At 32.5% G+C, this 21,529-nt stretch overlaps 1 protein-coding gene and 1 pseudogene across 1 annotated transcript; both read left to right on the forward strand.

Annotated features, from left to right (window-relative positions):
• Positions 1-3,270: 3,270 nt before the first annotated feature.
• LOC135151567 (protein FAR1-RELATED SEQUENCE 11-like) lies at positions 3,271-5,985 on the forward strand (annotated as a pseudogene).
• Positions 5,986-10,971: 4,986 nt separating this feature from the next.
• Positions 10,972-14,576, forward strand: LOC108211243 (iron-sulfur assembly protein IscA, chloroplastic). Its single transcript, XM_017382787.2, has 3 exons — positions 10,972-11,197; positions 11,752-11,970; positions 14,304-14,576. The coding sequence occupies exons 1-3, from the start codon at positions 11,038-11,040 to the stop codon at positions 14,444-14,446; spliced, it is 522 nt and encodes a 173-aa protein (XP_017238276.1). The 5' UTR covers positions 10,972-11,037; the 3' UTR covers positions 14,447-14,576.
• Positions 14,577-21,529: the final 6,953 nt, after the last annotated feature.

Here is a 21,529-nt window from a genome sequence, read left to right on the forward strand (position 1 = left end):
AAGCCCGGCTCCCAAACGCACACTCAGTTTGTCAAGCATATTTAGTTCTTATATTAAGCCTGAACAGTGGATTTCTTATATTTACAAGTGTAACTTGATGTTTGGCTCTTGTGCTAGTGAACTACATGCACCCAGTCGGTACTCAATGATCAATTTAATTCAGGAAAAGTATAATGTAGTCTTAGGTGGGCATGTGTTGAACAAATGTCAGTGGTCAATCCATGTGCATTCCGTATACTCCACTTAAGACCCCTTGCTCATTGCCTGAATTAATATCCTCGCCTTTTCTTTATTGCACCCCCTCCTAGCATCGATGTTGTATCTTTAACATATGTTCAATCTAAAGCGTAAGAGTATGTAATTCTCTTCCATTTTCCATTAGATTAGGGATCCTTTTAAATTAAAATGGATTTATATTAGTCAAACTAGATTTATACATGACATGTTAGGGATTAAATAGTTTTTATTTGGAGTTTCTTACGAGTAGAATGAATAGTTTAGATTTTAGACTATGTAATTCAGGAAGCCATGCCCATCTGTAGGAGACTGGTTTTCTTTCTTTTCTTTCTTTTTTTTTTTTTGCAGGCCAAGGAGATGATTTGCGTCCAACGTGTTGAGGACTTCTCGACCAGTCAAAAAATTTACCAATTTCAACCAGTCAAAAAATTTTAAGGTAAAGAGCCCGTGTCTGTATTCAGCTTGCTGTCAAGGGAGTCCTCTTGTACAGAAGACATCCATGGCAACTGAATGAACGAAGCAAATGCAAAATGATAAAACTTCCATAAATCAGTCTCCGAGAGATGCAGGCGTTGCTCGACACCTCATGCATGATTGTCAAATATTTTTAGGATAGTACCGAAAGTGTCCCAGCAGTATAGCCACAAGATTAGTATGGGGCTAAATAGAATAAAAATTTTGTGGGATACTTAAACTACAAAAGGCAAGTGAACTGTTGAATGTATTGTGTTTTTCACTCCTACATGTCATACAAAAATGCTCTTTTATTATGTTACAGGATAATTTTGAAATACATACTAAAACATATTAAACTGATTTGATATTCTAGACAGATTAGTTAGAGTCCTGATAAATCATTTGTTAGATTACACATTTTGTTCTTATTATCAAGCAGATTGTTTGCACAACCAAATGCAAGCTTATGCCTATTGTTAATTCATATGCTTTAAAAGTAATGAGCTAAAGCTAATGCCAATTGGTCCCAGGCGATTACTCCTGTGAATTTAGTTTGTTTGCTTTATCAACCTCTTTGACTTTAATTGGATATCTGGATATTGCCAAGTTTGCTCCACCAACTCTAGCAATTTTTTCTCTTTCTCAACGATGCTCTCATTTACTGAACTTGTTTGTGTACGACCAATTCCACCACCATCCATCTTAGCTATTTTTGTTTCCTGCAAAAACAAAGCTATAGGATTCAGTTTTACATCCATGAATAACATAGACAAGGAACATATCTAAAAATACATTTCATATTCTAATACCTCTGTTTTTCAGTTTCTTTTTTTAGTTGTCTTGTCTCGTTTCTCAATTCCTTTACATGCAACTGTCTCATCCATCCTTTTTTTTCCCTGATTCTGCAAACTAACATGCTTAAATTTCTCAAATTGCTCAGCCGGTGTTCTGTGCAGCTTGGCTCCCGTTCCTCATCTCCCATTCGGATCGAATATCTAATATTCCATGCTTGGGAACAATACTTGCAGTGCTGCCGGCAGCTTGCATTTTGTGCACTTGAACCTTTTGCATCTTATGGACTCTATTGGTTAGTACTTCAACCGAGCCAGCACTCTCTTCGTCTAAATTAATATAGACTGGTCCCCTTTTTGGCTTGTTGTACACCCACGGACTCTCTATCAGTCTTGCACTCCAGTGAACAGTGAACGTATACCATTCACTAGGACGGAGAGAGTATATTTTTATAGGCGTTGATCATGTTGATGCTTGTGTTGTTGTCACTACTTGCTATGATGGTGGTAACTATAAGACGAGGAGCTAGCAATGGTGGCAGTGGTGGTAGACAGGGAAGAGGGACAGGTAGAGGGACCCCTAGCGGAAAAGTAGAAGACAAAAGCAGAAGCAACTTCTGGCTCCCAAACAGACACTAAGTCCATGTCCCTTAAGACTACGGTGCTTTTAGCGTATACGTATCAGTAATTAATGCTTAATTTTTATACTCCCTCCATCCCATTTTAAGTGTCCACTTTGCTATAAAAAAAAATCCCAAAATATGTGTCATACTCTTTAACCCATGCAATTTTTTACTAGTTCCAATATAGTATTAATTACAACCAACTAGTTCCAATGAAGAAAGGTCAAAATACACACTAAGAATGGTGCTATACGTAATTAATATTTATAAAAACCAAGGTGAATAGGTGTGTGAAGACAATGATAAAAACATTACATTAATTGTTTCTTAAGATGTGTGAAATTTGCAAAGTGGACACTTAATATGGGATGGAGGGAGTATAATGCTTAGGATAATCACAGCTGCACAATTCGAATTACGGATTGTCTATCCTGTGCCCTCAGGGCACAGGTTAAGCTAGTTAAGATGCTCTCTTTTTCTGACCCACCACCTTGTCCTCTCTCCTGTTCACGTCAAACTAAACATCATAATTAATACTTTCTCGACTACTGTATTTTTTTCTTAACCTTTTCACTTCTGAGAAACTTTCATTTAAAAATAAAATTATTAATAGATTTTTTTTTGTTTTACAATAAGTAAAAATATTAACTTAATTTATTTGGTTTTACTCTTTTTACATATTATAAATATATAAATAAAAATATATAATTTTATTATGTTCACTGCATTATTTCTAAAATATAAATTATTTGGAACTTGATAAACATGAGGTCAAAAAAATCACGTGTACTTCAATAAAACATTATCATTTATTTGATTTAACAAACATTTTACATATGCTAAAAATATAAATATGTTATATGCAAATTTGAACAAAAAATAGCATATGAGAAATATAAGAAACATAAAATTAATAATATTTGTAGAATTTCAAACATTCAAGTTATTGTCATTACAGTAGATTTAACAATATCTAATATCATATATATAAATAACATAATATTTTTATTTTACTTTAATATTCTTTACTCTTATTTTTATATTAAACTGAATATTTATTTTAAAATATTAATTTATTTTATTTTTACTATACTTATTTTATTTAATAATAAAATAGTATAAAGTTTACAAGATCAACAATTTCTAATAACTTGTATAAAAATTTAACAAAGCACACATTTTTATAAAAATAGCAAACATCAGATTGAAAAGTAAAATTATGCATATCAATATCAATTGTCATTTGATCTTCTACGCGCCAAAAGTTTGAGATACCATCCTTCTCCGTCTCCTTGTTCCTTAATCATATTATTCACCTTATGATTTCATTCTTTAGTGCTTATATCCAGTGCTTATATCCATAAACTCAAATCTAAGCAGAGTCACCGGTACTACATAGCAGGTATTAACACTAACTTTACTTCTTTGTAATTTTGTTAGTATTGTTAGTATACATAATGTGTGATGTAGGTATGATATGTGTATATACTCTTAAATAATTATATTTTGATTTAGTTTAATAATGATGCAGAGGATTTGAATGAACTCCCCACTGATGATGGTGATGGTATTAGTTTTAATACATGTGGTGGAGAAATAGATGAACACCCTGTTGAAAATAATTTTGAGCCTTTTCTTGGTCAATCCTTTTCAAGTGAAGAAGACGCTTGTAAATTTTATGAGATATATGCCAAAAGAAGTGGTTTTTCTGTTAGAAAAGGAAGATTCACAACAAGTAAAAAGGATGGAAAAGTGAATAGGAGAGATTTTTTTTGTCATCATGAGGGATTTCCTGGTAAAAAGATTGTGAATGTGAATAAGAATCAAAGAAACAGAGAGTCTACACGGTGTGGATGTAAAGCCTCAATTCGAATACTTTTAAAAAGATCTTTTGAGATTTTTCCGGAAGAATGGCATGTTACCAGATTTGTTGTGGAACATAACCACAAATTATTGCCACCTGATCAAGTACGTTTTCTTCCATCTTACCGTGCAATATCAAAAGAAGATGAAGAGCAAATTTTATTATATAAAGAAGCAGGGCTCTCTGTTAGACAAATAATGAGGGTGATGGAGTTGGAGAAAAATATGAGACACGGAGATCTTCCCTTTCTCCGTAAGGATGTTCATAATTTCTTAGGAAAAATTCGTCAAAAAAATGGACAAAATGATGTGATGAGTCTTCTGGAGCAGTGTAAAGTGGAGAAAATTGAAAATCCAAATTTTCAATATAACTACACAGTTGATGAACAAAATAGGTTGGAGCATATTTTATGGGTATCTGCATATTGCTTCAATGGCTACAAAAAGTATGGAGATGCTGTGGCATTTGACACAACATATAAGGTAAATTATTATGACATGCCTTTTGGCATATTTGTTGGAATTGACAATCATGGAAGAACAATATTATTTGGTTGTGCTCTGCTCAGGAATGAAACCCTGGACACATTTCAATGGCGGATGAAGGTACAAAATTTATTTGTAATAATTATATATATGCCTATATATATATTTGTTTATAGTAATAATATTTTATATTCATAAATAAATATAGTTGCACATATATAAATTTTAATATATTTAAATTTATTATTGTTTTGGTTGACAGACTTTTGTTACACTCATGAGAAAGCCTCCTCAGACTATCATTACAGATCAAGATGCATGTATTAAACAAGCTATCAAAGTTGAAATGCCATTCACTAAGCATGCATTTTGTATTTGGCATATCACCTCAAAATTTAGTAGCTGGTTTACCTCAATTCTCAGGGAGATATATTTTACTTGGTGTGGTGAGTTTTATAAGCTTTATAAGTTGGATAATATTGAAGATTTTGAACATGATTGGCCTGAGATAATTTCAAAGTATAATCTGCAAGAAAATAAGCATATCAAAGGGTTGTATGAAGTGAAAGAATTTTGGGTACCATCCTATCTCCGTGGATATTTTTTTGGTGGCATGACAACTACAGGGAGATCTGAAAGTATAAATAGTTTTGTAAAAGGTTTTACAAATTCTCGCTCAAGTTTGACTCAACTTATGAAACAAGTAGGTTGTTTTACTTAAAAGTCATGTATATTATTTTAATTTATTGTGTTTTAAATTTATTGATTTTAATATTTAATTCTATAGGTTGATCTTGCTATTGAAGATATTGGACAGAGTAACCTACATCACACCATGTTGGATACTTACAGAGGTTCATCTTTAAGAACATTGTCACCTTTGGAGGAGCAAGTGTATAATCTCTTCACAAAATTTTCTTTCAAAAAATTTCAAGAACAGTTTGAACGGGCAACTCTGTACCAGGTATCTAAATTGACCCCATCCATTTTTATGGTGAAGTATTACAAATATTTACATTCACAGACACATGAGGTAATATGCGAGAATGATGTAGTGTTGCAAAAATTTTGAATTTTGGGGAATTATTTGTCGTCACATATTGAGTGTGTTTCTCCATGAAGATCATTTTCAAATTCCTGTTAAGTATTTGTCATTACGTTGGTGTCGTGATGAATTTCAAGATGGCATGAGTGATCATTATATTTGTGAGACTATTCCTGAGAATTTTTATCCAAGTGGAGAGGAAATAGCTGTTGAGGAAGAAGGTATGAGCCGTGATCCTGCAGAAATTGTTCAGTGCCCTCCAACTTCCATCACAAAGGGACGTCCCAAGAAAGGAAGAATGAAAAGTGGAAAAGAGCTGGCCAAAAAATCTAAAAGATGTAGCTACTGTAAGATAGTTGGTCATAATGTTACAACTTGTCCAGAAAGGGGAAATTTTAGTGTGAATCATGAGGCAAAAAGGAAGAAAAATCAAGAAGACAAAAACTCCAGCAGCATAAATCCTATTTTGTGCTTGAAAATCTAGAGATCTTGTTAAATTTATTGTAATGACTATGTCTTGAATCTTTGAAATTCTAATATTAAATTAATGTCTCTTATATTTCTTAAAAGTGCTATTGTTTATTTATTCTTTTGTTTAAATTTGCATATGCTTACATATTATTAATGTTAGATAATTTCTCTATAATTTAAATAAAATACGTGTATTCACAATAACATATTTATATAAAGATGATATATTAACTTCAAAAATAATTATAACAATATATTATATTAAATTATATATTAAAATGTCCAACTGCAAAATTTAAAATGTGTCGTGGTGTTTAACATGAAATATAGAATATATTACAATATACATTGATACATTGATATTTGAAAATTGAAAATTGAAAATATTATAATATATTGAAATATAATAATTTATTATTTTATTTATATCTCTGTTATAAAATATCAGAAATATTTTCACTTATTGTAAAATATCATTAATAAAGTAGAAATATTTTTACTTATTGTAAAACAAAAAAAAATCTATTAATAATTTTATTTTTAAATGAAAGTTTCTCAGAAGTGAAAAGGTTAAGAAAAAAACACAGTAGTCGAGAAAGTATTAATTATGATGTTTAGTTTGACGTGAACAGGAGAGAGGACAAGGTGGTGGGTCAGAAAAAGAGAGCATCTTAACTAGCTTAACCTGTGCCCTGAGGGCACAGGATAGACAATCCGTTCAAACTAATCCAACGATGATACTTTTGGTCACATGATTCTATGAAAATATTAGTCCTGCACTCAATCCAATGCTATATATATAAATTTCATTAATATTTAATATAATATTATTTAGGGAATTTATCAAATATACTACTTTTTAGGATCTTATTTGCAAAAATACCATCTTCCTAAATTAATTGCATATCTACTAAACTAAGTTTCTAAATTGCAAAAATACTACCCCCTCCCCTGCAACTAAATGCAACCTCATATGCAACTGAATGCCTGATTTCAAGTTCCACTTTTCAAATGTCATTTTCGACCTCATCCTTGGAATCCATATATATATATATATATATATATATATATATATATATATATATATATATATATATATATATATATATATCGATTCTGAAAATCTGGTCGAAAATGACATTTGGAGACTGGAACTTTAAATCAGGCATTTAGTTGCATTCAGTTGCATTTGGTTGCATTCAGTTGATTCTATTTTGATCTAATGGCCCCGCCAGGGGCACCCATACATCATTTGTAATTTACAGTTTTCAGTTGCATTTAGTTGTATATGAGATTGCATATTCAGTTGAATATTACCCCTGCGGGGCCTGCAACCTAAATCCACCACAATATCACCCCCACCCTAATAAAATTCAGTTGCTTATGAGGTTGCATTCAGTTGTTTCTATTTTGATCTAATGGCCCCGCCAGGGGCACCCATACATCAATTGTAACTTACAGTTTTCAGTTGCATATGAGATTGCATTCAACCATATGCAACTGAATGCAACCTCATATGCAACTGCAACTCCTGATAATCAGGCATTCAGTTGCATCTGGTTGCATTCAGTTGCAGAAGGGAGGGGTAGTATTTTTGCAATTTAGAAACTTAGTGTAGTAAAATTGCAAATAGCTATTCTTGAGAAAAGTAAATTTACAAAAATTTACTTTTTCCTATATATTTATGAAAAAACCCCTTTTATTTATTTAAAATTTGTCAATTTATAAAATATATATGTCGAAAATTAATTTTCATATCAAATAGCATATTTTTGTCACATTAAATTATTATATGGGGCGTCCGGCTGATTTAAATACCATATCAAAAGGAGGTGTTATCTTTTGACATCCAAATCTAAATAAATAAAAATATCTGATAGTGGATAGCGTAGTGGTCGTCATATGTTGACTTCAAATCATCCTTGCTGGATTTTCAAAGAGACACAACTGACAAAGTACTAAATAATTTTATATTTTTCATGTGTCTTTCCAATATACTCCCTCTGTCCCAGTCAATTGTTTACGTTTTCTTAACTTCTCGACATGTTTTTTAAGTCTCTTATAAAATATAATTTTACAATTTATTTTTAAAATTTTTTTATAAAAATATAACATTTATATTTTTATACAAAAAAAAAATTTAAAAATAATTTACAAAACTATATTATATATTGAAGCATTAAAATCTGTGTCACGCCCCAGTCATGTATGCTATTGACCGGGACAAGGGAGTACTATCTATTGTTTAATCCCTCCTTTTAGTTGTTAAATCTCTATAGAAAACTAAAAATTACATATTTAAGTAGATTAAAAATTAGGGGAATTATCTTGTATATTGTTTTTTCAATCTTATTTTCAAAAATACTACCTTATCTAATCTTATTTTCAAATCTCTAATATATTTTCAAAAATACTACCTTTTTGAAAATATTTTCCAAAAATACGGTGGTTGCATATGCAACCATATATGCAACTACAAATCCTGATTTCAAGTTTCAGTTTTCAAATGTCATTTTCGACCTCATCTTTGGAGTCGATATATATATATATATATATATATATATATATATATATATATATATATATATATATATATATATATATATATATATATATATATATATATATATATGGATTCCAAATATGAGGTCGAAAATGACATTTGAAAACTGGAACTCGAAATCAGAAATTCAGTTGCATATATAGTTGCATATGGTTGTATTCAGTTGCATTCAGTTGATTATATTGCAATCTAATGGCCCCACCAGGGGCACACCATACATCCGTTGCAACTTACAGTTTTCAGTTGCATTTAGTTGCATATGAGGTTGCATTTAGTTGCATATGAGGTTGCATTCAGTTGATTCCATTGCAATCTAATGGCCCCGCCAGGGGCACCCATACTTCAGTTGGAACTTACAGTTTTCAGTTGCATTTAGTTGCATATGAGGTTGCATTTAGTTGCATATGAGGTTGCATTCAGTTGATTCTATTGCAATCTAATGGCCCCGCCAGGGGCACCCATACTTCAGTTGGAACTTACAGTTTTCAGTTGCATTTAGTTGCATATGAGGTTGCATATGGGGTTGCGTGCAACCTCATATGCAACCTCATATGCAACGGAAAACTGTAAGTTGCAACTGATGTATGGGTGCCCCTGGCGGGGCCATTAGATTACAATAGAATCAACTGAATACAACCCATATGCAACCATATATGCAACTACAAATCCTGATTTCAAGTTTCAGATTTCGATTCCAAAGATGAGGTCGAAAATGACATTTGAAAACTGGAACTTGAAATCAGGAATTCAGTTGCATATATGGTTGCATATGCAACCACAGTATTTTTGAAAATATTTTAGAGAAGGTAGTATTTTTGAAAATAAGATTGGATAAGGTAGTATTTTTGGAAATAAGATTGAAAACGTGATTATTAATAAAAAAAAAAGCCCTAAAAATTATTCTCAATGACGTATTTTTTTATCTTATCAATTGATAAATTATTTATAAGTTTTGGTTAAATTTTGATCAATTTGACCAGTTAAAAATCAAATGTAACAACTAAAACGGGACACAGAAAACATATACCATATTGACAATTTACCACAATTTTCAGGAATATATTACATTCTCATATTATTATAAATTCATCTCATTCAATTTTTGGTGCAATCATGATTAATGAGACTTTATTCAAAAATATAATATTTTATGACAATATATAACTTTTAAAATACTAATGTTATATTTTACATTCATAACATATTGTATAAGAAACAAAAACTAGTATTAAGCAATTTATATTAAAAAATTTAATGGTGTGTTATAATTTATTTATGATGTTAGATAAAAAATAAGCGGTATTCATATTGTGGGTAAGTTTTGTGTTAAGATAATATAATATCATAAACTATTTTATATATACAAAAGAAATATGAAATAATAATTGTTATATCATCAAAAATGAAACGTAAATGAAATAGTATATGAAATGTGAAAAATTAGTTAAATTTTTATTTAAAAATACAATTTATTTGAATCGGTTAAATATATATTATTTTCATTCGGGTAATTGGTTAAAGGGGTTTTTTCATAAATATATAGGAAAAAGTAAATTTTTGTAAATTTACTTTTCTCAAGAATAGCTATTTGCAATTTTACTACACTAAGTTTCTAAATTGCAAAAATACTACCCCTCCCTTCTGCAACTGAATGCAACCAGATGCAACTGAATGCCTGATTTCAAGTTCCTGAACTTGAAATCAGGAGTTGCAGTTGCATATGAGGTTGCATTCAGTTGCATATGGTTGAATGCAATCTCATATGCAACTGAAAACTGTAAGTTACAATTGATGTATGGGTGCCCCTGGCGGGGCCATTAGATCAAAATAGAAATAACTGAATGCAACCTCATACGCAACTGAATTTTATTAGGGTGGGGTTGATATTGTGGTGGATTTAGGTTGCAGGCCCCGCAGGGGCAATATTCAACTGAATATGCAATCTCATATGCAACTAAATGCAACTGAAAACTGTAAATTACAAATGATGTATGGGTGCCCCTGGCGGGGCCATTAGATCAAAATAGAATCAAATGAATGCAACCAAATGCAACTAAATGCCTGATTTAAAGTTCCAGTCTCCAAATGTCATTTTCGACCAGATTTTCAGAATCGATATATATATATATATATATATATATATATATATATATATATATATATACACATATGGATTCCAAGGATGAGGTCGAAGATGACATTTGAAAAGTGGAACTTGAAATCAGGCATTCAGTTGCATATGAGGTTGCATTTAGTTGCAGGGGAGGGGGTAGTATTTTTACAATTTGGAAACTTAGTTTAGTAGATATGCAATTAATTTAGGAAGATATTATTTTTGCAAATAAGATTCTAAAAAGTAGTATATTTGATAAATTCCAAAACATAGCAGTGTGGTACTGTGGTGGATAAATACAGACCTCAATATATGTGTATAAATAATTAAAAATAACAAAAATCTCCCTCTCTCGTCTCTCTCCGCTCTCTCTCTCGGCCAATCTGAAAATGGCGCTGTTCTCATGGACCTTGTCTTCTCCTCCGTCACTTTATCAATCTTCTCTCCCAAACAAAATTAGTCTTCTTCCTCAAAAGCTACCGTCTGTTTCTTTCCGATCACTACCTCTCAGAAAAAATAACTTATTCATTCGATCTGTATCCACTCAAGGTAATCATATTTCTTTTTTAATTATGCTTTTTTATAGTCTCACACTGTGCTTATTATATGTTGATCATCTCTATATTGTTCTTGAATTCGATCAAAATGAAAATTGAAGATTTATGTTTTTTGGAATTCTAATTGAAACCACCAGCTCTACAACTCTGCTTATGTTTGTTTTGTTTCCGGGATTATAATTCTCATAATATTTGTTCCAATTTTGTTCATAATATTTCGATGCGTTAAATTGTGAATCTCTAGTATAGGGGTTAAGAGGAGCCGTATCATCAGCGACCATTTCTGGTATAGATTATATGTAAATATACTAGGTTTGGTTAGATAGATTATCAAAGTAGAAAAGTCATGGTGCTTCCGATGCTTATTGTTATGCTATTATGTCAATGTATCCGAAAGTTTAGGAATTTGAAATTGCTCACGGATTTTTCAATTTTCTCAACTTCTAATAAGTTGAAGTAATAGATTTTCTTTTGTTGCAATGGTTGTATACGATAATTTCATCTTCAGTTTACCAATTACATGTGATAGTTTGTTGTATCTTTCAGCACCATCAACATCTGGTGGCATTGCACCAGCAATATCTATAACAGATGATGCATTAAAGCACTTGAACAAGATGAAGGCTGAACGGAAAGAAGATCTATGCTTGAGAATTGGTGTTAAACAAGGTGGATGCTCTGGCATGTCCTACACAATGGAGTTTGAGAACAAAGAAAACGCTCGATCTGATGACTCAGTTATGGAATACAATGGTTTTAATATTGGTATGTCCTATCTTTTTCACTATTTTACCTAAGTTTAGTAGATTGATATTAAATGCATACAGTATCTTGTAAATTCCATGGTTCAATCTTCATATCATCAAACCGTGGTTCATGTGAAGACTGAAAAGACTCTTAGTGGAAGAGTACAAGTCTAAAATATCTTTGTTATAGATCATGTTCATTATTTAAATATACCAGATGTACCTTTAAGGTCTTCAACTAAGTATAAATAATATTTGTGTTCTTATATCCTTAATGTTTTATCTGGTTGGTTGATGAGGCCTTTTAAGGATATAGAGATCAATATATCCATTTTAGTAGTGGTATATGCCTCTGTGTGTGTCAATCATGTATTACTGCCCGTGGCAATGAAATTTAATTGTGTTACTCTTATTATCTTGTTTGCCTCGCATTTTTGCCAGAATACAGTTTTTAATATTTTACTAGCTTTTTACCCATGCAAAGCACGGGTTAACAAATAAATTTATATATATATATATATATATATATATATATATATACACACAAAACATTTTTTTATCAGAAATATATATGTATATTGTATAATATAAACCTTTTTGTTTGATTTGATTTTATATGTTTTATTTAATCTCCTTAACTTGAGTATTATTGTTTTTCTACAGTTAAGATCCGGAGGCCAGTGAGAAATAATTATAAGACTCTCTTCATATTATAAAACTTGTGATGAAAATGTGCATGATTATGTTAGAATTATAATTCTATATTGCAGTTATAATCAATTTATAATCTTGATAGAATAATTTTTTTGATTAAATTAAATTTTAATAAAATTATTGGTACATTTGGAATTTCATTATAGAGATTATAATTTACTTAAAGAAATAATTGTATGTTTAGACTTAGTTGGGGTAAGAAATAATTTTGGAGTGAGTGTTTGTAGTTGCCAAGTACAATTTAACCGACCAATTAATTTTGAGTTAGAGTGAGTGTTTGTAGCAATCAAGGACAGTTCAACTAATTAATTGATTTTAAAAAGTGTTTGTTTAATTCATTATGGATATTGGCCGTGTTTGGAAGTTAGCGATTTGGGAAAAAATTAGAGGTTTGGGGTGAGTTAGAGGTTTGACCATTTCAATCCGCTAATGATAGTGTTTGATAGTCAGCGGATTGAAACAGAGGTTTGGCCGCAAAAAGCTAATTTTCAAAAAGCTACTTCGAGGAGCCTTTTTGGGTTAGCGTTTTTGATATGTGTCATAAAAAGCTAATGAAACAGATATTTACCAAACTGTTTTACACGAAACCTCTAATTCAATCCGCTAGTCAAAACATCTATTTCAATCAGCTAGTCAAAACATCTAATTCAATCCGCTAACAGCTAATGTCAGTGTTAACCAAAGTACTATACCAACCAATTATACCCTATTCCGGTTATAATAGTATAGTATATAATTTGTATTGAGCTAGATGATGGCGCTCCTGATGGTACCAGTTCTGAACTGGCAAAGCCCTGGCTCCTATATTAATGTTAATGTCGCTGAATTTCTAATAAAGTGGCAAGGAGATAACTGTTATCTAGGGGTCAATTTGAGTGCCGCTAGACATTTCATATTGACGTGTTTTAATGAAACTTCACTATTTTGCCCGCTACTTAGTAATTCAAGTCTGATTTATGGTGCTGGGCTGGTTTGTCAGAGTAAGGCACAATGGCTAGTAAAAACTGATTTTGAGAGAGGTTGGTATGTAGATGAACATACTTATCAGAGTTGAATCCTAAAAGTTTCGTAGTAGTACGTGACATAGCCATAGATCAACCTTTAATTTCCCTTCTGCTTCGTACTTTTAGTGGCTACCTTAATACTATAATACCTGATATGAAACAGGAGTAAAATTTAGCAGGTTATTTTATTAGGGTTTCCATTCCCAAGTATTTAATCCTACATATAATCATAGACTTGATTATCGAGATAAAAGCGATTCTCTTTGATTATGGATTGTGGCCTATAAGTTTCACTCCTACTGCGGTTGCAAAATTCTTGGTTGGGATAGTGGATTTGTGGGATAATCCACCCAAGTATATTGTGTAGTGGTTTTTTTTTTTAGATCTCATATATATCAATGTTTCTGCAATATGTTATTAGTACGAAGAAAATCGATTCCCTTTGTTTATGGGTTGTGATCTATAAGTTTTATTCCTAATGCGGATGGAAAATCCCTAGGATAGTGAATTTTATGGGATAATCCACCCAAGTATATCATCTAGTTTTTCTAAGATCTCATATATCAATGTTTCTGCAATATGTTATTAGTAATTACTAATTGTACATTTTTTTTCCGCTACTTGATTGTTGCAGTTTGTGATCCAAAGAGCCTTCTTTTCATATACGGGATGCAATTGGATTTCAGTGATGCACTAATTGGTGGTGGCTTCTCTTTCAAAAATCCGAATGCCACACAGACATGTGGATGCGGTAAATCATTTGCTGCAGAGATGTGAAGACATTTATATCGTATACATGCGAAGACATTTATGTAGTACAGCACACTGTAAAATTAAACTTAGAATTGACAACACTAAACAACCAAGTTTTATTGGTTTGGTGTGTATGAAATGTCATCTTTAGACACATGTACTTTTACAATAAATAGCAGTCTTGTACCCAAATAATTACACAGAAAGTTAAAATTGCAAATGAGATCACTAGAAATGCATTAGCTAATAGGCATCTGCATATCAACTGAAGTTGCGATGCTTTGTTTGTAAGAAGTTAACCGTGAGTTCTAACAAATTACGTATGAAATGGTGATGCAAACTAATCTTTGCTTATCATAAATACTAGTCTTAAACCGGTGCAAAGCACGGGCGACTATATAATTTTAAACTAATTATTAATTATTATATAATAGTAATATATATTAATGATAGTAAATTTACTTTTTTTTTTAATTTTTTAACTAATTATAAATTATATTTAAAAGAATAATGATGGAGTTTTTATCCGGTAGTATATCAAACTGTTTAGAGATGTAAGACTACAAGAACTCTACATATAGCAGACTTTTAGTTATAAAGTGAATCACCAAACCAACATGACCAAACCAAAATTTTGTACGACTACAAATTATACACATGTTGGCTTTATATAATAGTAATATATATTAATGATAGTAAATTTACTTTTTTTTATTTTTTAACTAATTATAAATTATATTTAAAAAAATAATGATGGAGTTTTTATTTGGTAGTATATCAAACTGTTTAGAGATGTAATACTACAAGAACTCTACGTGTAGCACAGACTTTTAGTTATAAAGTGAATCACCAAACCAACATGACCAAACCAAAATTTTGTACGACTACAAATTATACTGATGTTGGCTTATTATAGTATAAAATAGATATTTATATATATAAAGGTTATTATTGACTTTTAATACTAACGTATTTATTACTCCCTCCATCCCATTTTATGTGACCCTTATTCCTTTTTGGGACGTCCCAAAAAGAATGAACCTACTATACTTACTATTTTTGAACACTACTTTTCACTGTTACACCCACTGCTTTCTTCCACTATCTACATTCTATAATAATATAAACACTATTACACCCACTATCTTCCTCCACTATCTCAAATCTATTATTAAATATTGGTAGGTCCCACCACTTTACCCACTTTTCAACTAAACTTACTACATTTTTCTTAATCTCCGTAAAAGTCAAACCAGCTCACTCTTTTTGGGACGGAGGGAGTATACATTAATGTCTAATCATTAATATACATTAATTATAATATGATAATTATTTGGAATTAATTTAATATTATGCATATAAATAATACTATATATTTAATAATATTTAGAATTATAAATTTTTCCCAAAAATTTTGTAAATCTTAATATTCTACTTGATTTTTGACTGATTAATCCAGTTTTGACCAATTAATCATCGATTTGACCGAATCTTATCAAATCGTATTAAAAATCCGTCTGATTATCGATTATTCGGTTAATCAGTCGATTTTTAGAATATTTAATTGTTATGATTTAATAAAATTATATATATGATTTAGTAAAATTATACATGTGATTTTTTTAACTATACGACAAAGACTTTGATTCGACAAGAATCTCATTTTGTATATCAAATTTTCAATAATTTTAGGTGAGTGATGATTTAGTTATATAATAAAATTTTAAATAGTGTATATATTTTATATTTATATCTTAATAAATATCATCATACTGGGGATATATGTATATTTAGACATCAAGATATTATGAATTAAAATACAAACAAATATAAAATTTAAAAGTTTTTTAATAATACAAATAATCTCAATTTAAAAAATGGAACAAAGGATATAACATATATTAGAAAATAATTTAAAGCAACCTGTGCTTTGCACGGGTTAGAAAGCTAGTTCTTGTGTAACTGAGAGAAGTACTTGGAGCTGTTGATATATGGGTCAGGTACTAGCATATGTATGCTAGGGGTCCTGTTAAATAACATGCCGGAACCTGTTAAATAATGTAGAGGATTTTGGTCATTGAATGAATATCCAGCGGCTAATATTAAAATAAAGTTAACAAAGTTTTAGTAGCGCTATATAGAGAAAACTCTATTAAAACTTTGTTTTAATCCTGACCACTGATATTCATCTAACTAATAACATGTACATATGTTAAGGACCTGAACCCTTAACATATATGATAAATGAAATGAGTATCTGACCAACCTGACATTCACCTCCTGTAATATTATTGCGAGTGTCTCAAGCACCCCACATGGACTTATTCAATTCTAATTTAATTTCCTGTTAACTACTCCCTCCGTCCCCCTGAGTAGTATACATTGGGGGACGGGGACGCGGCACGGACTTTAATGCTCCTGTAAAGTGTAGTTGTGTAATTTATTTTTAAAATTTTCTTTTTCTGAATTAAAGTTTGGATGTTATATTTTTATTCAGAAAAAGAAAATCTCAAAAATAAGTTACGAAACTATGTTTTATAAGAGCATTGAAATGCGTGTCGAGCAGTTGAAAAGAAACGTATACAATTAAATGGGACAGAGGGAGTATTTGTTGGGCTCGATTCTCGGATCCGACCTCCTGGTTCAAGTTCAACGGTGTCCTAAACTAATGTTCTAACTTCTAAACTAACGTTTTATAGTGTTCTAAACTCGACCTGATCCCCAAATTTTTACAAACTTACCCCAATTTCCTCCCTGTACCCGAGAAAATCTCCGATTCCTCGACCCGAATGAGACGGGGTTAGATAGGGATCGGAAGGAGGGGAGAGAATGCTCATGCATAATTATCAGGCAAACATATTAAACTAATGAATACTTTCCAGTCCCCTGTTAGAAAATTAGTTACTTATAATTGAACAGGAAATATATATATGCATGAGTAAACCAGACCGTACCACAGTCAATAGTTGAAGAATACAATCATAAGATTTTTTTAGAGGCGGAGGAATATGATCAATCCTTTGATCAATTTCTATCTCAAAGTGTTTCTCTCTATTCTACCCCTAAAAGTGTGTCTATCATTCACCAATACAAAATTTAATAATAATAGTGTATTTAATGGTTTCATTCCAAAACAAGTCCAATTTCCTAAATAAGTTGGATTTTAAAGAAATTCGTAGGCTAATTTTCAAGTTTGTTTCTGTGTTATTTAAATTGGAATTTGAATATTGGACTACCTTTAACTTGTATAAAATTCTATTATTTTCACTTTGATTATTGAATCTTCCGATTCAGATGTATAAAACTCTGGTTATAACCCAAATAAGATTTGTTTCGCAATCTGTTTATAGATTCTGAATTTCCATCCGATTGAGTCCAAATAAACTAAATTTATCCACTTTTAAAAATATTTATTTTTCTACCATTAAACACTTAAAATCATATGTAACTATATATGAATATAAACTTTATCTTATAAATTAAAGAGGCTCGTAGAGCCAAACAAAGGGCGACCAAACTTTTAGTTTTCCCGCTTTAATAGTATACTAGCTTATAACCCGTGTCATGCTTGGATATTTTTTAAAAATTTATTTATTTTAATAATTTGTATGATATACATGTATTTTTAATATTTTATATTTGTATTAATATATATATATATATATATATATATATATATGTATATATATAATATCATATTGTTACTTGATTTATTTTATAAATACACTGATTTATACATGATTAAAGTTAAGTCTATGAACTCCAAATAAAATGGTTCTCCATGATTTCTATGTTTATTGTCTTTTTCCCACGTATGGTTACAAATGTTATAGAACCAAAATTAGGTTGTCTTTATAGTCGTGGATTGTGGGCGGCAAGCTTTTATGTATGCTCTCATGTCTCGGAAACTAGGATGGTTCTTATGTGATGTCTATGTATCTTCACGATCGTAAAGAATCAAGATAAATATATATAGTTCTTGAATGAAGGGTTTGACCATTTATATAACGATGTTTTCTGGTTATAAGTCTAATGATCATTATCCATAAGTGTTTGTGATCATCCAAATTTTTAAGTGATAGGCTTTAGATCACTCTCTGAGTTTCTTTAAAATTTATAAATTTTTGAATGACTCACCCACAAAGTTGGGCCCTGGAGGTTGACAATCCAAGGGGCTGAAAGCCCGACAGATGATTAATCCAAAACCTAATTAATTAATTAGTCCATGGTTCATCAAATTCATAGAGATGCATTCTGTTATATGCAGAATTGTAAAGATAAAGTGGACGGGCCAGGCCCATAATTCTACTAATTCTCTCATCTGGCCAAGGGTAGAAGAATGGCTCTTTCCACTTTTTTTCGTTACTTGTTTTTCCTTTGGACCAACCTGTCGAATTGTGGGTCTTCCACACCACCAGATAATAGTAGCCTACACTAGACGCGCCCAACCTAAAGAAATAGCTCAGATCTCGCATTATGGGCTCGCATCTGTTGTGATCACGATATAGCATGTATAGGGCTAGAGCCAGCTTCCATCCATTAGGAGACAGTTGGATAGGAGCAATGTCAAACCATTCAATTATTGATTTGAGGTAAGGATGAAGAGGGGAACCAATACCAAGCTTTACAAACTTAGGTGTAAGAATCATTTTGGGGATACGTAGCCTAGGATTATAATCAAAGACGTGGGGCCTCATCCAAGGATGGGGGGGCGCCCAGATACAGCCTTTGTCATAATACTTCAAACACCACTCGATTTCAGCATTTGAAGCAGTTGAGGATAATCCAACACAGGCTAGCTTGCCTGCCTTTTTGCGTTTCTTGGCTTTCAGAGCCTCGGGAATTTCTCCTTCATTATCCCAATCAAAATCAAGCTCGGAATCCGTCGTGTCCTCCTCAAGGTCATGATTAAAGGCATGGGCTTCCTCAAGGTCATGATTAAAGGCATGGGCTTCCTCTTCGGCCTCTACTTTTGCAGAATCCTCTTCATTTAAATCAGCATCAACGTCCTGATCACCCTTAGATCCCTCATCATTCGACTGGACAACATGAGACTTCCCTTGATTAAAAGAACTACGAACAATTCCCTCATCTTGATCTAAAAGGTTGTCAATATCTACGGGACCTGTCTCCGGTAGCTCTGGAGATGAGGCTTCGCTTTCTGCCATAGGAACAAAGGTTCGCGGAGGAAAAGATCGAAGAGGAATAGGTGACGAAGGACCTGGCGCGCCCCGACTGGCCAGCTGCCAAAAATGATATAAAAACAATTGAAACAAGGGGCGCGCCAAAATTTAAGAACAAAAAGAAAGGGTGAAGAGAAGAAAACTAGAGGATCTCAAAAGATGAACAAGTAGAAGGCGTATCTAGATGACTGCCAGGGGTAGGAGACTCAACTAAGCTACGGAAGTCAAAAAAGAATTGATAACTGCCAAAGCGTATCCTAATAAGCTAGTGGAGGGATAACAGTTTCATTCAACAAAGAATACACTACGCGTCCTAGCACCTAAGAACGGCATAAATACGTTATATTCTTCAATTAAAAAGGGAAATCGAGGTAACAAGGCGCGCCTTGTATCTAGTCGCGCCGCATCAGTAAAAGAGATCAATTCGCTAACATGAATTTAAATTTCTACGGAAGCAAATGAAGATCAAGCACATATACATACAGTTATACATACAATCTATTTGAAGAACAAGTGAAGAAAATGAAAAGTCACATGCATTAATATAACAATATGTTCGGTAAAATAATAAAACAAGGACATGAGCATGTGCCTTGTGAAGAGAGGATTCGTGGGCTGGTCTTGAAATTTGAAATGGAGCACAGTTGTGACGGGAGGAGCTCAAAGAAGTGCGACGGAGACGGGAGAAAAGAACATGCTGAGAAAGTGGGAAGAAATGAGAAAGAAAGAAAAGTGAGGGAGTATTTATACTCGCGTGTAACTGAAGAATAAAACAAAACAAAAATTAACAGGTAAGTGCTATCCAGTTGTACATCAAGTAAGGTTTCAACGGTCGGTCAAGTAGGGCGCGCCAAACGTGGGAGCGTCTACGTCACTTAGACACAACAGCTTCGCTACTCGAAAGAGGATACACACAAAGTGGAAACAATTAGATCTCGCCAACATCTTCAATATCGTCAAGATCTGGAGGGTAGTTGTTATATGCAGAATTATAAAGATAAAGCGGACGGGCCAGGCCCATAAAGAAGTATTCTGCTGGGCCAACCAAGCCAGGACCAAACTAAATCCAAGGCTGCCGCAACAAAGTGATAGTGCGCGCTCTATCTTCTCGGCGCGCCATATTGCTGAAGACAGTACACTGACAGGGAATACAATTGTTCAGAAGGGCAGAAAGAAATACATTATGTCTAGGGTGACGCCCTTAGACATATGTAGATCCTACTGTTGACTTGTTGAAGACTCTACCTTGCAGTCTAGGGAGATGTCCTCCTTGGGAGATAGAGAATGAAGACAAGAGGAGGCCTTGCTCTGTAGTTTGGCAAGTTATCCTTGTCGGGGAGCTTATGGGACCTTCTCGAAGACACACCCTGGAAGGCTCTATCTCTGTAGTCTGGCGGGTTGTCCTTGTCGGGGAGTAGGGTAGTGTCCTTGCATTTGGGGTAAGTCTTGGGTGCTCGAGAATCTACAAGGCCCAAGACTAGGCCTCATCGTATTGGGCCCCTTTCAGGAGGAAGATAACAGAAGGGGAGGCCCAGCCCACTTGGATCTCTTAGGAGAAAGAACTACGTGCCGGCTTGATCCCCTATAAAAAGGGGTACATACGCAAATTGTAGGCATCGATCATTCTTGAGAGCTAGTCCAGTTAGCAATCTAGAAACCTTTGCCTACAATTGCAGCCGCATCCAAAACAAACAACCAACCACCACCTCCCATTCTGACGATCAAACGCCGTAGAGAATCTTAATTCACACCGCGAACCTCATCTTTGTTAACAAATCAGATTTCTCCGCTAACAAATTCCACCCTACATAAAGTATTATTCTAATTTTAGTTTTGTTGTTGGTGTTATTGTTATTGTTGTTGGTGGCATTGTATACCTACATTAATCTTGCACATGTGCTAATTTATTCATTTAAAATGATTT

The sequence above is a fragment of the Daucus carota genome, chromosome 3, assembly GCF_001625215.2.
Source record: "Daucus carota subsp. sativus chromosome 3, DH1 v3.0, whole genome shotgun sequence".
Classification (NCBI taxonomy): domain Eukaryota; kingdom Viridiplantae; phylum Streptophyta; class Magnoliopsida; order Apiales; family Apiaceae; genus Daucus; species Daucus carota.